Source organism: Hyla sarda, chromosome 7 (genome assembly GCF_029499605.1).
Source record: "Hyla sarda isolate aHylSar1 chromosome 7, aHylSar1.hap1, whole genome shotgun sequence".
NCBI lineage: Eukaryota > Metazoa > Chordata > Amphibia > Anura > Hylidae > Hyla > Hyla sarda.
The window spans coordinates 163,913,551-163,931,270 of NC_079195.1; the positions used below are offsets into that span (position 1 = coordinate 163,913,551).

The 17,720-nt window shown below is 46.7% G+C and overlaps 1 protein-coding gene across 1 annotated transcript in view; it reads left to right on the top strand.

Moving 5' to 3' along the window:
* SERPING1 (serpin family G member 1) overlaps positions 1–17,720 on the top strand; it is a 138,764-nt gene that overhangs the window by 32,783 nt on the left and 88,261 nt on the right. The window contains exons 3-4 of the mRNA XM_056531176.1: positions 11,024–11,549; positions 12,968–13,108. Of these exons, the coding sequence (XP_056387151.1) occupies positions 11,024–11,549; positions 12,968–13,108 (667 nt within the window). The remainder of the gene's footprint in view (positions 1–11,023; positions 11,550–12,967; positions 13,109–17,720) is intronic.

Here is a 17,720-nt window from a genome sequence, read left to right on the forward strand (position 1 = left end):
ATGCTGGGAGTTGTAGTTTTGCAACAGCTGGAGGTCCCCCCCCCCCCCCCCACTGTGAATGTACAGGATACATTCACATGGGCAGGGGGCTTACAGTGAGTATCAGGCTGCAAGTTTGCGATGCAGCAAATTTTGCGCGGCAGCTCAAACTCGCTGTAATCCCCCGCCCATGTGACTGTACCCTAAAAACACTACACTACACTAACACAAAATAAAATAAAAAGTAAAAAAACACTACATATACACATACCCCTACACAGCCCCCCTCCCCTCCCCAATAAAAATGAAAGCGTCTGGTACGCCACTGTTTCCAAAATGGAGCCTCCAGCTGTTGCAAAACAACAACTCCCAGTATTGCCGGACAGCCGTTGACTGTCCAGGCATGCTGGGAGTTTTGCAACAGCTGGAGGCACCCTGTTTGGGAATCACTGGCGTAGAATACCCCTATGTCCACCCCTATGCAAGTCCCTAATTTAGGCCTCAAATGCGCATGGCGCTCTCACTTTGGAGCCCTGTCGTATTTCAAGGCAACAGTTTAGGGCCACATATGGGGTATCGCCGTACTCGGGAGAAATTTCTTAACAAATTTTGGGGGGCTTTTTCTCCTTTTACCCCTCATGAAAAGGTGAAGTTGGGGGTCTACACCAGCATGTTAGTGTAAAAAAAAAATTTTTTTACACTAACATGCTGGTGTTGCCCCATACTTTTCATTTTGACAAGAGGTAAAAGGGAAAAACGCCCCCCAAAATTTGTAATGCAATTTCTACCGACTACGGAGATACCCCATATGTGGGTGCAAAGTGCTCTGGGGGCGCACAACAAGGCCCAGAAGGGAGAGTGCACCATGTACATTTGAGGTGATTTGCACAGGGGTGGCTGATAGTTACAGCGGTTTTGACAAACGCAAAAAAAAAAAAACCTCACATGTGACCCCATTTCGGAAACTACACCCCTCACGGAATGTAATGAGGGGTGCAGTGAGAATTTACACCCCACTGGTGTCTGACAGATCTTTGGAACAGTGGGCTGCGCAAATTAAAAATTTTGTACAGCCCACTGTTCCAAAGATCTGACAGACACCAGTGGGGGGTAAATGCTCACTGTACCCCTTGTCCTCAAGGGGTCTAGTTTCCAAAATGGTATGCCATGTGGGGGTTATTTTGCTGTTCTGGCACCATTGGGGCTTCCTAAATGCGACAAGCCCCCCGAGCAAAATTTGCTCTCAAAAAGCCAAATATGACTCCCTCTCTTCTGAGCATTGTAGTTTGCCCGTAGTGCGCTTCAGGTCAATTTATGGGGTACCTCCATACTCAGAAGAGATGGAGTTACAAATTTTGGGGGGTATTTTCTGCTATTAACCCTTGCAAAAATGTGAAATTTGGGGGGGAAACACACATTTTAGTGAAAAAATTATTATTTTTTTTACGTATGCAAAAGTCGTGAAACCCCTGTGGGGTATTAAGGCTCACTTTATTCCTTGTTACGTTCCTCAAGGGGTCTAGTTTCCAAAATGGTATGCCATGTGGGTATTTTTTGCTGTCCTGGCACCATAGGGGCTTCCTAAATGCGACATGCCCCCGAGCAAAATTTGCTCGCAAAAAGGCAAATATGACTCCTTTTCTTCTGAGCATTGTAGTTCGCCCATAGTGCACTTCAGGTCAACTTATGGGGTACCTCCATACTCAGAAGAGATGGGGTTACAAATTTTGGGGGATATTTTCTGCTATTAACCCTTGCATACATGTGAAATTTGGGTGGAAACACACATTTTAGTGACATTTTTTAAACATTTTTTTACATATGCAAAAGTCGTGAAACACCTGTGGGGTATTAAGGCTCACTTTATTCCTTGTTACGTTCCTCAAGGGGTCTAGTTTCCAAAATGGTATGCCATGTGGGTATTTTTTCCTGTTCTGGCACCATAGAGGCTTCCTAAATGCAACATGCCCCCCAAAAACCATTTCAGAAAAACGTACTCTCCAAAATCCCCTCGTCGCTCCTTCGCTTCTGAGCCCTCTACTGCGCCCACCGAACACTTTACATAGACATATGAGGTATGTGCTTACTCGAGAGAAATTGGGCTACAAATATAAGTATACATTTTCTCCTTTTACCCCTTGTAAAAATTCAAAAATTGGGTCTACAAGAACATGCAAGTGTAAAAAATTAAGATTGTGAATTTTCTCCTTCACTTTGCTGCTATTCCTGTGAAACACCTAAAGGGTTAAAACGCTGACTGAATGTCATTTTGAATACTTTGGGGGGTGCAGTTTTTATAATGGGGTCATTTGTGGGGTATTTCTAATATGAAGACCCTTCAAATCCACTTCAAACCTGAACTGGTCCCTGAAAAATTGTGATTTTGGAAATTTTGTGAAAAATTGGAAAATTGCTGCTGAACTTTGAAGTACTCTGGTGTCTTCCAAAAGTAAAAAATCGTAAATTTTATGATGCAAACATAAAGTGGACATATTGTATATGTGAATAAAAAAAATTATTTGGAATATCCATTTTCCTTACAAGCAGAGAGCTTCAAAGTTAGAAAAATGCAAAATTTTCAATTTTTTCATAAAATTTTGGAATTTTTCACTAAGAAACGATGCAAGTATCGACAAAATTTTACCAATAACATAAAGTAGAATATGTCACGAAAAAACAATCTTGGAATCAGAATGATAGGTAAAAGCATCTTAGAGTTATTAATGCTTAAAGTGACAGTGGTCAGATGTTCAAAAAACGCTCTGGTCCTAAGGTGTAAAATGGCCTGGTCCTTAAGGGGTTAAGGACCAAGGGCGTACAGGTATGCCTTTGCTCCCTGGTACTTAAGGACCAAGGGCGTACCTGTACGCCAGTGGGAATTTCGGTCCCTGCCGCGTGCCTGGCGGGGACCGGACGGGGGTGACTGCTGATATCTATCAGCAGGCACCCAGCGCAAATGCCCAGGGGAATTCACACTTGCGATTTGCGGCTATTCCGGGTAATACGGGTCTATGGTGACCCGGAATATAATGGGGATCGCGGTTGTCCAAGACACCCACGATCCCCCTGAACTGATAGGAGTGAGGTGGCAGGGGCGCCACCCCTCCTATCCCTGCTATTGGTGGTCTAGACGTTACCACTAATAGCAGATCGGGGGTGGGGGGCTTTACTTTCGGTTTCCCCGTTCTGCCCACCCACAATAGGCGGGGCAGAATGGAGAACTGACAGAGGACCGGCGCTGATGTCCACTTACCCCGCGGGCGAGGTGACCATCGGTGGAGGAGATCGGAGTCCAGCGATGTCGTGCGGCAGGCTCCCTGGATCCAACGGAAGCTGGTAAGTTGCCTAGCAACATCTGGAGGGTACAGTTTGAGACCACTATACGGTGGTCTCTAAACTGTAACCCTTCAGATGTTGCAAAACTACAACTCCCAGCATGCCCAGACAGCTGTTTGGGCATGCAGGGATTTGTAGTTTTGCAACAGCTGGAGGGCCCCAGTTTGGAGATCACTGGCAGTGATCTCTAACTGTGGCCCTCCAGATGTTGCAAAACTGCAACTCCTAGCATGCCTAAACAGCAGTTTGCTGTCTGGGCATGCTGGGATCTGTAGTTTTGCAACAGCTGGAGATCCACAGTTTGGAGATCTCTAAATTGTAGCCCTACAGATGTTGCAAAACTGCAAATCCCAGCATGCCCAAACAGCAAACAGCTGTCTCGGCATGCTGGGAGTTGTAGTTGTGTACCTCCAGCTGTTGCAAAACTACATCTCCCAGCATGCCCTTCGGCGATCAGTACGTGCTGGGAGTTGTAGTTTTGCAACAGCTTGAGGCACACTGGCTGGTAAATACTGAGTTAGGTAACAGAACCTAACTGAAGGTTTTCCAACCAGTGTGCCTCCAGCTGTTGCAAAAGTACAACCCCCATCATGCACTGTTTGTCAGTGCATGCTGGGAGTTGTAGTTTTGAAACAGCTGGAGGTTTGCCCCCCCCCCCCCCCATCCCCCATGTGAACGTACAGGGTACATTCACACGGGCAGGTTTACAGTAAGTTTCTACTGTACACCGCCGCCAGTGTGAATGTACCCTAAAAACACTACACTACACTACACTAACACATAATAAAGGGTAAAACACTACATATACACCCCCTTACACTGTCCCTCCAATAAAAAGGAAAAATGTATTGTACGGCAGTGTTTCAAAAACGGAGCCTCCAGCTGTTGCAAAACAACAACTCCCAGCATTTCCAGACAGCCACTGACTGACTGTCCAGGCATGCTGGGAGTTTAGCAACAGCTGGAGGCACCCTGTTTGGGAATCACTGGCGTAGAATACCGCTATGTCCACCCCTATGCAATCCCTAATTTAGTTCTCAAATGCGCATGGCTCTCTCTCACTTTGGAGCCCTGTCGTATTTCAAGGAAACAGTTTAGGGCCACATATGGGGTATTTCCGTACTAGGGAGAAATTGCAATATAAATTTTGAGGGCTTTTTCTCCTTTTACCCCTTATGAAAAAGTAAAGTTGGGATCTACACCAGCCTGTTAGTGTAAAAAGAAAACATTTTTACACTGACATGCTGGTGTTGCCCCTGGCTCCTCAGTGCTAACCCTCTATCAGGGATCTGTGCTGCGCAAGGAAGGAGGAGGCGGCCGCGCCACACCATGGCTGGCACCATTTTGTTTTTCAGTGTGGGCATACTCTTTCAGCTTGTCTGTTGCCGACTGCTCCGGTCCATGCCCCGAATCTTTGCTCCCTGGCATCTCCAGTGACTGGGAAATTGTGTGGGGTGTTCGGTAAGCCAGGATGTGCAGTCAGGATATTATTACAGCGGCCTTTGAGCGGGAGCACTTAGCTTGTGCATCTGCTCATCTCCAGCTCCAAGCCACACCCCCAATCAGATATTTATTGTATTCTTCTTAGAAAATGGCTGACATTACATAAATAAATAAATCATGGTACAAAATCGACTGCCCTGTGTAAGTCATTTGTGTAGAAAGCTTAGCTAAAGAATATTTCAAGAATATGAGAAATTTCAATCACCATATTGAAAATCTCATATCTTCCTTGTTAAAGCGGTATTCCAGGAAAAAACTTTTTTATATATATCAACTGGCTCCAGAAAGATAAACAGATTTGTAAATTACTTCTATTAAAAAATCTTAATCCTTTCAGTACTTATGAGCTTCTGAAGTTAAGGTTGTTCTTTTCTGTCTAAGTGTTCTCTGATGACACGTGTCTCGGGAAAAGCCCAGTTTAGAAGAGGTTTGCTATGGGGATTTGCTTCTAAACTGGGCACATCCTGGCTTACCGGACACCCCACACACTTTCCCAGTCACGGGAGATGCCAGGGAGAAAAGATTCGGGCCGTGGACCGGAGTGGTCGGCCACAGACAAGCTGAAAGAGTATGCCCACACTGAAAAACAAAATGGTGCCGGCCATGGTGTGGTGCGGCCACCTCCTCCTTCCTTGCGCAGCACAGATCCCTGATAGAGGGTTAGCACTGAGGAGCCAGTGTAAACCTAGAAGGAGGTTAGTGACACCCTCCTCCATGCCATCCAAATCTGTAAAACATCCCCAACAGGCAAGATGGAGGAGATAAAGATAGATGCCTGCCTCCTCAAACAGGATCTCCATAACCTCAGGGACAGAGTGACAGAGAGACTGAGAATAGAGTCTCCACGCTTGAGGACACTGTGGCCCCTGTGCCAGAGGCACTTACTGTTCTTAAGGTTCAAATGGAGCAAGCAAAACAGAAAAATGATTTAGAGAACTGGCTGCAATTCCACAATATAAGAGTCACTGGTGTGCCCGAACGCTTGGAAGGCCGTTCCCATAGTCTGTTTTGCCTACCCGTGTTTCCAGACCCTCCTGCTACGTTTATTGACTCTAAACCTTTGCCGCCTGCTTTGACCTTCTGCTACGTTGAAACGCCTCTGTCTCATCCTACTGTACCTCGCCTTGCCCAGTTACCTGTGTGGTCGAGCTGTGTAGGGGGTAGCAACCTGGGTGTCGCCTGCCTCAGCAAATCTGTCCTGCTTTGCAGCGGGCTCTGGTGAAGACCAGAGTCATCAGCCAGGTGATAGCTATCATGCCCCCTCCCATAGGCTTGCATTGAGGGGTGGAGCGTGATGTCACACGGGGGCAGGGGCGTGACATCACACGCCGCCAGCCCTGCGGTCGACCTTAATCAGACCCGGAGCGAAAACGCTCCGGGGACTGATTACTAACGGGGTGCCGTGTGCATGATCGCGGACGTCCCCAGCTGCGGGACTCCCGCGATCAGTCATCTTATCCCCTATCCTTTGGATAGGGGATAAGATGTGTAAGTACCGGAGTACCCCTTTAATGGTCAATACCCTGTTGTTAGGCCACCTATCTCTGCATATCCTCTGATCGGGGTCCTGAAGTCGTAGGGTCCGCGGGGTCTCGTGTCCATCCAATATACTCATGTAATCCAAGCCAAGATTTCCTGGGAGCCTTTACCTGCTGAACAATATAGGCAGTCTCATTTGCCCACACTCTCTAAAGATGAGTTGGAGGAGATATGCTTCTGTCAAACTTTTGTATCCCCTGCTGCCAATAATAAATTAATTCAACTCTACATCATCCACTATAGCTATATTACTCCTAGTAGATTCCATATAATGGGAGGTTCTGTCTCGGACGCTTGCCACAGATGTTATTGTTACGCCGAGCGCTCCGGGTCCCTGCTCCTCTCCGGAGCGCTCGCGGCATTCTCCGCTCTGCAGCGCCCCGGTCAGACCCGCTGACCGGGAGCGCTGCACTGACACTGCCGGCGGGGATGCGATTCGCATAGCGGGACGCGCCCGCTCGCGGATCGCATCCCAATCTGCTCACCTGTCCCGTTCCCCGGCTGTTACGTCCTGGCGCGCACGGCTCCGCTTTCTAGGGCTCGCGCGCGCCAGCTCTCTAACATTTAAAGGGCCAGTGCACCACTAATTGGTGCCTGGCCCAATCAGTGTAATTTACTCCCACCTGCTCCACGCCTTTATAACCTCACTTCCCCTTCCTTGCATTGCCGGATCTTGTTGCCTTGTGCCAGTGAAAGCGTTTTGTGTATGTCCCAAGCCTGTGTTCCAGACCTTCTGCTGTTGCCCCTGACTGACTACAACCCTTGCTGCCTGCCCTGACCTTCTGCTACGTCCGACCTTGCTCTTGCCTTGTCCTTCTGTACCGCGCCTGTCTCAGCAGTCAGAGAGGTTGAGCCGTTACCGGTGGATACGACCTGGTTGCTACCGCCGCAGCAAGACCATCCCGCTTTGCGGCGGGCTCTGGTGAATACCAGTAGCAACTTAGAACCGGTCTACCGATACGGTCCACGCCAATCCCTCTCTGACACAGAGGATCCACCTCCAGCCTGCCGAATCCTAACAGTAGATCCGGCCATGGATCCCGCTGAGGTGCTGCTGCCAAGTCTCGCTGACCTATCCACGGTGGTCGCCCAGCAATCCCAACAGATCGCCCAACAAGGACAGCAGCTGTCGCAGTTTACCGCCATGCTACAGCAACTTCTGCCACAGCTACAGCAACCATCTCCTCCGCCAGCTCCTGCACCTCCTCTGCAGCGAGTGCCCACTCCTAGCCTCCGCTTGTCCCTGCCGGACAAATTTGATGGGGACTCTAAACTCTGCCGTGGTTTCCTGTCTCAATGTTCCCTACATTTGGAGATGTTGTCGGACCAATTTCCTACAGAACGGTCTAAGGTGGCTTTCGTAGTTAGTCTTCTGTCTGGAAAGCCCTTGTCTTGGGCCACACCGCTCTGGGACCGCAATGATCCTGCCACAGCCACTGTCCAGTCCTTCTTCGCTGAAGTCCATAGTGTCTTCGAGGAGCCAGCCCGGGCCTCCTCTGCCGAGACTGCTTTGCTGAACCTAGTCCAAGGAACTTCTTCCGTAGGCGAATACGCCATCGAGTTTCGTACCCTCGCCTCAGAGCTAGCCTGGAACAATGAGGCCCTCTGCGCGACCTACAAGAAAGGCTTATCCAGCAACATCAAAGATATACTGGCCGCACGACAAATTCCAGCTAACCTGTCTGAACTTATCCTTTTGGCCACCCGCATCGACAAGCGTTTTTCTGAAAGACACCAGGAGCTCCGCCAGGAAAAGGACCTTGATCTCAGGGCACCTCTCTCCCAGTATCCTTTGCAATCTACCCCTGCGCCTCCCGCCGAGGAGGCTATGCAAGTGGATCGGTTTCGCCTGACCCATGAAGAGTGGTCTCGTCGCAGAGATAAAAACTTATGCCTGTACTGCGCTAGTACTGAACATTTCCTAGTGGACTGCCCTATTTGTCCTCCGGTCTGGGAAGCGCACGCACGCACCCTGTTCACATGGGAGTGGCGTCCCTTGGTGTGAACTTTGCTTCTCCACGTCTCACTGTGCCTGTGCGGATTTCTCCTTCTGCCAACTCCTCCTTCTCAGCTGTGGCCTTCTTGGACTCTGGTTCTGCAGTAAATTTTATTTTGGCCTCTTTTGTTAATAGGTTCAGCATCCCAGTAACCAGTCTCGTCAAGCCCCTCTACATTTCTTCTGTCAACGGAGAAAAATTGGACTGCACTGTGCGTTACCGCACAGAACCCCTGCTTATGAGCATTGGACTGCATTGGACTGGTGAATACCAGTAGCAACTTAGAACCGGTCCACCGGTACGGTCCACGCCAATCCCTCTCTGACACAGAGGATCCACCTCCAGCCTGCCGAATCCTAACAGTTATGCTTTTAGGGCTGACTTTTGGCATCTTATCTGGGCATGCCCATATGTTGCATCCTTTTGGACTGGTGTACTGCAATTGCTCTCCACTATTGTTAACCCTTCTCCCCCTATGGAAGCATTGATTTGTCTCTTTGGGATCTTAGGTGAGGAGATCTGGCCTCACCATACTCGCACTTTCCTTCGGGAGACACTGTTCATGGCTAGGGAGAACCCGAGACCTCCGATTCTTTCTAGGTGGAAAAAGTTGATTAATGTTGTGCCTTTTTCTCATGTTGTATATAAACATAGGAAATGTTCTGATAAATTTGATCGGGTATGGGGACCTTGGTGTTCCTCTCCCCTGACTCAATGTTCTTATAACACATTGGGTGGGTTCTCCCTGCCCGGTTCGTGAGGCTGCCATTGATTTCTTTTAAATGTTTCTAGACATCGATTGATCTGCGGAAGTGTGGAGTCCAATACTTATCCGTAAGCTGTGTGCTTTACCTGCTTTAGTGTTGAGATGGAATATGTTCACTGATTTTATGTTTATTTTTGTCACCCTAGCATGTCTTTGGTTATTGTATGGTTTACTTTGGTTTTCTTTGACATGTACCAATTCTGGTGACCAAACCCATTTACGGAATGGACTTGTGTGATTTTTCTTGATTTGCCCTCTCATATTTTTACTATTTGTATCATCGTTTTCTTTACACATGTGTATACTTTTGTATTAGCTGTACTGTCAAAGAGTTTTTTTATTCTTCAATAAAACAAATAAAAAAAAGAATACAATAAACATCCGTTTTTTTTTATAAAGAAAAGCTCTGAAGTTCCTCTATCATAAACCTGATTATATTTACGAATAAGGTTTTTATCAAGATCATTGGAATAGAGTCTTCTAACTATTTACACAAAATACATTTAACCTGTTAAGGACTGCACCCGCTCCCCTGCTATGACGCGGGGTCACGAGCTGACCCCGCGTCATAGCAGGTCGGTCCCGGGACCTGTGGCTAATAATGGACATTACCGATCGCAGTGATGTCCGTCATTAATCCCTTAGACGCGTCGATCAAATTTGTGTATTTTTGGTCACTTTGTATACCATAAAAAAAATGATAAGAGATCAAAAAGTCCCATCAAAACAAAAGTGATTCCAATAAATACTTGAGATCACGGCACAAAAAATGAGCCCCGATACCGCCCAGTATGAAAAAAAAAAGGACATTTTTAAACATACTAATTTCGGTGCAAAAAGTTATAATTTTTTAACAGTAGTAAAACAAAATCAAACTTAAATAAGTTAAATCTCATTGTAATCGTATGGAACTACAGAATATATAAGGTGTCATTTTTACCAAAAAGTGCACTGTGTAGAAATGGAAGCCCCCAAAAATTACAAAATGTTTATTTATTTATTTTTGATCCACAATTTTTTTTTTTGCCGTACATTTTTTGTTATTACCAAGTAAAAGTGGTAGCGCATAAAACAAGCCCTCACATGGGTCTGAGTTATGATTTTTAAAATGTGAGGAGGAGAAAACAAAAGTGCAAAAATGGAAACCTGAGTCCTTAAGGAATTAAGCTCTACTTGTATAGTTACATGTACTTCTTCATGAGCCATGAGAGATGGAGAGGAGGTGTCAAAAGTCAGAGGTATATAGTGAAGCAAACAACCAAGGGGAAAAAATTTGGCCATTTGAGATCCATATTATATCCCAAATGAATTGCCAAAATATATGCTTATATACAGCAGTATTTTTGGCAGATAAACAGTTAAAAAAAGGCCCCAACTCTGTGCAGTTACGTTTTGCTGTTTGAGAATTTTTGGAGCCTAAAAACGGCTGGTTTTGTGTAATTTTGCAGCTCAAGAACTGAAAGGTGTGTATTCCAGAAGGAGGAAAAATAATATTTTTCCCTCGCTCCTGGTGCTCCATATCCAACTTTTCCCATCTTGAAAGTTAAATTTCCCAGACAGGGAGTGGGTACAGCATCACGATAATCAAATGCAGGCCAAGCTATATCAGCAACATTGTGTGGCTATTGGTCACTATATGTGGCATGCTTACACTGCATGCAGTGATTGCAATACAATACCTCTGCCTCTGCCCTAGTCTCAGAAGTTATACTGCTACACCTCAAAGAAGAGAGGGAGACAAAAGTGGAATTGCATAAGCACAGCATATATTAGAAATATACTTTTAAATAAACTATAGGAACCTCTAATATGTACCCATATACCTGTAGTTCTTAAAATAAAAATTTCCTTGCAGTGCACCTGTACCATGCTTTATGAAACCTTATGTTTGTTTATAATGCAGGAATTTGTTAATGGCCCTGAACAAAATTCAACAGAGATTAATCAAGGGACCTCAACTGTAATACAGGAGGACATCAGAGACGCACAGAGATTCGAAGAGAGTATAAACAAAGTTCTAATGAATGAGAATGAAAATTTTCATGAAGCAGCAGAACCTTTAATACAGCCTCCCATTGAAAATAATTTGGAAAATACGATAACAGAAGAAGAAATTAAAAAAGAAAAAAATGAGGTCCCAGCGAGAAGCCACACTGAAAACCAATATGACACCAAAAGTAACCAAACCACAAATAATGAAGTTACGACAGAAACTCTATTACAGGAGGAAACATTACCAACTCCAGCATTTAATTGTTCCACTATGTGGCCAGAATGTACAAATCCTCATAATGCCCTTGAGGATGTTTCAAGAGAACTAACTAGATTTACATTGGCTCTGTACAAAACACTGTCATCACTTGATGAAGAGCCGAATATTGTGATTGCTCCATTAAGCATTGCTTTGGGACTATCACAGCTGATGTTAGGTAAGTCTGGCAGAGGTTGCCTGCTTTTATAAACTCTGGTGGATTTTTTATAAGAAGCCATGTTGTCTTACTGTCTTATTAGACAGGACTTAAATCGTAAAGCAATGTTGTAAGCGCCAGTAAAATGTAGTAGTTCCAGGATCAGGGACAGATCAAGGTTGACGTAGTGTCCTGAGCAAAAACTTTAAAGTATGTTCACGCTGATTAAATGCATTAAAATGCTAAGTTTAATTGACTTCCATAATGGGAGGCTGATAATCAAGGACAGGAGACTGATCCCCCCGACAGGAGTGCATCGGGGGCTAAGGTTTGTTATTTTTAATTTTGCAACCCAGGCAGGAAATAAAAATAAAATCCCTTTAAGCAGTAACATAATTCATAAGGTTGAAAAAAGACCTGAGTCCACCAAGTTCAACCTATAACCCTAATGAGTCCCTACTGAGTTGATCCAGAGGAAGGCAAAAAACCCTCATACTAGAGGTAAAAATTCCTTCCCGACTCCAAATATAGCAGTCAGAATAAATCCCTGAATCAATGTTCTGTCCCTATAAATCTAGTATACATAACCAGCAATGTTATTATTCTCCAAAAATGCATCCAGACCCTTTTTCAACTCTTTTACAGAGTTCACCATGACCACCTCCTCAAGCAGAGAATTCCACAGTCTCACTGCTCTTCCAGTAAAGAACACCCGTCTGTGCTGGTGTAGAAACCTTCTTTCCTCTAAACGTAGAGGATGCCCCCTTGTTATAGATACAGTCCTGGGTATAAATAGATCATGGGCGAGATCTCTGTATGGCCCCCTAATATATTTATACATAGTTATTAGGTCTCCCCTTAGCCTTCTTTTTTCTAAACTAAATAACCCCAATTCTGATAATCTTTTTGGGTACTGTAGTCCTCCCATTCCCCATATTACCCTGGTTGCCCGTCTTTAAACCCTCTCCAGCTCCACTATATCTTTCTTGTACACTGGTGCCCAGTACTGTACACAGTATTCAATGTGTGGTCTGACTAGGGATTTGTACAGCGGTAGAATTATTTCCTTGTCATGGGCATCTATGCCCCTATTGATGCACCCCCATGATTTTATTTGCCTTGGCAGCAGCTGCCTGACACTGGTCACTACAGCTAAAATTTACAGTATTTAGATGTTATACGGTATTAAACAGCTTGAAAAAAATCTGATTTTCAGGGCATATAGTATGCGGCTTTTGTGCTGCTTTTGCTATAATTTGCCTGTTGACTTCATTAAAGAATAAAAAATTAAATTAAGTAGGTACCCTTTGTCATTATGTGTGTAATGTGTTGCACATTTCTCTGTCTTTTACATTTCCCAGGATGTTATCTAAATAATTATTTCTTAACAAGAAAAAGTATATGTTTTTTTTTATAAATCAGTGATGTTTTGCATCTAGGAGCTTCTGGGAAAACAAGAGACGATATGCTGCAAATAATTTATGGTGGTATGAAAGACACTAAGTGTGTGCATGATGCCCTCTGGAACTTAACCAAGTATAATTCCTTTGTTAGTGCAAATGAAATTTTCTTCAGTAAAGGTGAGAAATGAAACACAAGGGGTAAGTAACATTACAAACTAAAATAAAAAAGAATTATATACTTTAGATGGAAGCTAATCAAGTGTGAAATATAATTAATAAAATAATGACGAAGCTTACAACAAAGGGTTATATTGTACAAGCTATGCACTAAAAACTTTACATTGTAGCAGAGTGTCATTTCTCCAGTGTTGTCACATGAAAAGATATCATAAAATATTTACAAAAATGTGAGAATGTGTACAAATATACATGTGGGTCGATGGGGCAATGAACTCTACCTTTACAATAGCCTACAAACTGTTACGCCGAGCGCTCCGGGTACCCGCTCCTCCCCGGAGCGCTCGCTTCACTCTCCCCGCGGCAGCGCTCCGGTCACGTCCTCTGACCCGGGGCGCTGCGATTCCGCTGCCAGCCGGGATGCGATTCGCGATGCGGGTAGCGCCCGCTCGCGATGCGCACCCCGGCTCCCCTACCTAACTCGCTCTCCGTCTGTTCTGTCCCGGCGCGCGCGGCCCCGCTCCCTAGGGCGCGCGCGCGCCGGGTCTCTGCGATTTAAAGGGCCACTGCGCCGCTGATTGGCGCAGTGGTTCCAATTAGTGTTTACACCTGTGCACTTCCCTATATCACCTCACTTCCCCTTCACTCCCTCGCCGGATCTTGTTGCCTTAGTGCCAGTGAAAGCGTTCCTTGTGTGTTCCTTGCCTGTGTTTCCAGACCTTCTGCCGTTGCCCCTGACTACGATCCTTGCTGCCTGCCCCGACCTTCTGCTACGTCCGACCTTGCTTTTGCCTACTCCCTTGTACCGCGCCTATCTTCAGCAGCCAGAGAGGTGAGCCGTTGCTAGTGGATACGACCTGGTCACTACCGCCGCAGCAAGACCATCCCGCTTTGCGGCGGGCTCTGGTGAAAACCAGTAGTGGCTTAGAACCGGTCCACTAGCACGGTCCACGCCAATCCCTCTCTGGCACAGAGGATCCACTACCTGCCAGCCGGCATCGTGACAGTAGATCCGGCCATGGATCCCGCTGAAGTTCCTCTGCCAGTTGTCGCTGACCTCACCACGGTGGTCGCCCAGCAGTCACAACAGATAGCGCAACAAGGCCAACAGCTGTCTCAACTGACCGTTATGCTACAACAGTTACTACCACAGCTTCAGCAGTCATCTCCTCCGCCAGCTCCTGCACCTCCTCCGCAGCGAGTGGCCGCCCCTGGGATACGCTTATCCTTGCCGGATAAATTTGATGGGGACTCTAAGTTTTGCCGTGGCTTTCTTTCCCAATGTTCCCTGCATCTGGAGATGATGTCGGACCTGTTTCCCACTGAAAGGTCTAAGGTGGCTTTCGTAGTCAGCCTTCTGTCCGGAAAAGCCCTGTCATGGGCCACACCGCTCTGGGACCGCAATGACCCCGTCACTGCCTCTGTACACTCCTTCTTCTCGGAAATCCGAAGTGTCTTTGAGGAACCTGCCCGAGCCTCTTCTGCTGAGACTGCCCTGTTGAACCTGGTCCAGGGTAATTCTTCCGTTGGCGAGTATGCCGTACAATTCCGTACTCTTGCTTCAGAATTGTCCTGGAATAATGAGGCCCTCTGCGCGACCTTCAAAAAAGGCCTATCCAGCAACATTAAAGATGTTCTGGCCGCACGAGAAATTCCTGCTAATCTACATGAACTTATTCACCTAGCCACTCGCATTGACATGCGTTTTTCCGAAAGGCGTCAGGAACTCCGCCAAGATATGGACTCTGTTCGCACGAGGCGTTTCTTCTCCTCGGCTCCTCTCTCCTCTGGTCCCCTGCAATCTGTTCCTGTGCCTCCCGCCGTGGAGGCTATGCAGGTCGACCGGTCTCGCCTGACACCTCAAGAGAGGACACGACGCCGTATGGAGAACCTCTGCCTGTACTGTGCTAGTACCGAACACTTCCTGAGAGATTGTCCTATCCGTCCTCCCCGCCTGGAAAGACGTACGCTGACTCCGCACAAAGGTGAGACAGTCCTTGATGTCTACTCAGCTTCTCCACGTCTTACTGTGCCTGTGCGGATGTCTGCCTCTGCCTTCTCCTTCTCTACAGTGGCCTTCTTGGACTCTGGATCTGCAGGAAATTTTATTTTGGCCTCTCTCGTCAACAGGTTCAACATCCCGGTGACCAGTCTCGCCAGACCCCTCTACATCAATTGTGTAAATAATGAAAGATTGGACTGTACCATACGTTTCCGCACGGAGCCCCTTCTTATGAGCATCGGATCTCATCATGAGAGGATTGAACTTTTGGTCCTCCCCAATTGCACCTCGGAAATTCTTCTTGGACTTCCCTGGCTTCAACTTCATTCCCCTACCCTGGATTGGTCCACTGGGGAGATCAAGAGTTGGGGGTCCTCTTGTTCCAAGAACTGTCTAAAACCGGTTCCCAGTAACCCTTGCCGTAACTCTGTGGTTCCTCCAGTAACCGGTCTCCCTAAGGCCTATATGGACTTCGCGGATGTTTTCTGCAAAAAACAAGCTGAGACTCTACCTCCTCACAGGCCTTATGATTGCCCTATCGACCTCCTCCCGGGCACTACTCCACCCCGGGGCAGAATTTATCCTCTCTCTGCCCCAGAGACTCTTGCCATGTCCGAATACGTCCAGGAGAATCTAAAAAAGGGCTTTATCCGTAAATCCTCCTCTCCTGCCGGAGCCGGATTTTTCTTTGTGTCCAAAAAGGATGGCTCCCTACGTCCTTGCATTGACTACCGCGGTCTTAATAAAATCACGGTTAAGAACCGCTACCCCTTACCCCTCATCTCTGAACTCTTTGATCGCCTCCAAGGTGCCCACATCTTCACTAAATTGGACTTAAGAGGCGCCTATAACCTCATCCGCATCAGAGAGGGGGACGAGTGGAAAACGGCATTTAACACCAGAGATGGACACTTTGAGTATCTGGTCATGCCCTTTGGACTGTGCAACGCCCCTGCCGTCTTCCAAGACTTTGTCAATGAAATTTTTCGTGATCTGTTATACTCCTGTGTTGTTGTATATCTGGACGATATCCTAATTTTTTCTGCCAATCTAGAAGAACACCGCCAGCATGTCCGTATGGTTCTTCAGAGACTTCGTGACAACCAACTCTATGCCAAAATTGAGAAATGTCTGTTTGAATGCCAATCTCTTCCTTTTCTAGGATATTTGGTCTCTGGCCTGGGACTACAGATGGATCCAGACAAACTCTCTGCCGTCTTAGATTGGCCACGCCCCTCCGGACTCCGTGCCATCCAACGCTTTTTGGGGTTCGCCAATTATTACAGGCAATTTATTCCACATTTTTCTACCATTGTGGCTCCTATCGTGGCTTTAACCAAAAAAAATGCTGATCCCAAGTCCTGGCCTCCTCAAGCAGAAGACGCCTTTAAACGACTCAAGTCTGCCTTTTCTTCGGCTCCCGTCCTCTCCAGACCTGACCCTTCCAAACCCTTCCTATTGGAGGTTGATGCCTCCTCAGTGGGAGCTGGAGCTGTTCTTCTACAAAAAAATTCTTCCGGGCATGCTGTCACTTGTGGTTTTTTCTCTAGGACCTTCTCTCCAGCGGAGAGGAACTACTCCATCGGGGATCGAGAGCTTCTAGCCATTAAATTAGCACTTGAGGAATGGAGGCATCTGCTGGAGGGATCAAGTTCTCCTGTTATTATCTACACCGACCACAAGAACCTCTCCTACCTCCAGTCTGCCCAACGGCTGAATCCTCGCCAGGCCCGGTGGTCTCTGTTCTTTGCCCGATTTAATTTTGAGATTCACTTTCGTCCTGCCGATAAGAACATTAGGGCCGATGCTCTCTCTCGTTCCTCGGATGCCTCAGAAGTTGAACTCTCTCCGCAACACATCATTCCACCTGACTGCCTGATCTCCACTTCTCCTGCCTCCATCAGGCAGACTCCTCCAGGAAAGACCTTTGTTTCTCCTCGCCAACGCCTCGGAATCCTCAAATGGGGTCACTCCTCCCATCTCGCAGGTCATGCGGGTATCAAGAAATCTGTGCAACTCATCTCCCGCTTCTATTGGTGGCCGACTCTGGAGACGGATGTTGTGGACTTTGTGCGAGCCTGCACTATCTGTGCCCGGGATAAGACTCCTCGCCAGAAGCCCGCTGGTTTTCTTCATCCTCTGCCTGTCCCCGAACAGCCTTGGTCTCTGATTGGTATGGATTTTATTACTGATTTACCCCCTTCCCGTGGCAACACTGTTATTTGGGTGGTCGTTGATCGATTCTCCAAAATGGCACATTTCATCCCTCTTCCTGGTCTTCCTTCTGCGCCTCAGTTGGCTAAACAATTTTTTGTACACATTTTTCGTCTTCACGGATTGCCTACGCAGATTGTCTCGGATAGAGGCGTCCAATTCGTGTCTAAATTCTGGAGGGCTCTCTGTAAACAACTCAAGATTAAATTAAATTTTTCTTCTGCATATCATCCCCAGTCCAATGGACAAGTAGAAAGGATTAACCAGATCTTGGGTGATTATTTGCGACATTTTGTTTCCTCCCGCCAGGATGACTGGGCAGATCTCCTCCCATGGGCCGAATTCTCGTATAACTTCAGGGTCTCCGAGTCTTCCTCCAAATCCCCATTTTTCGTG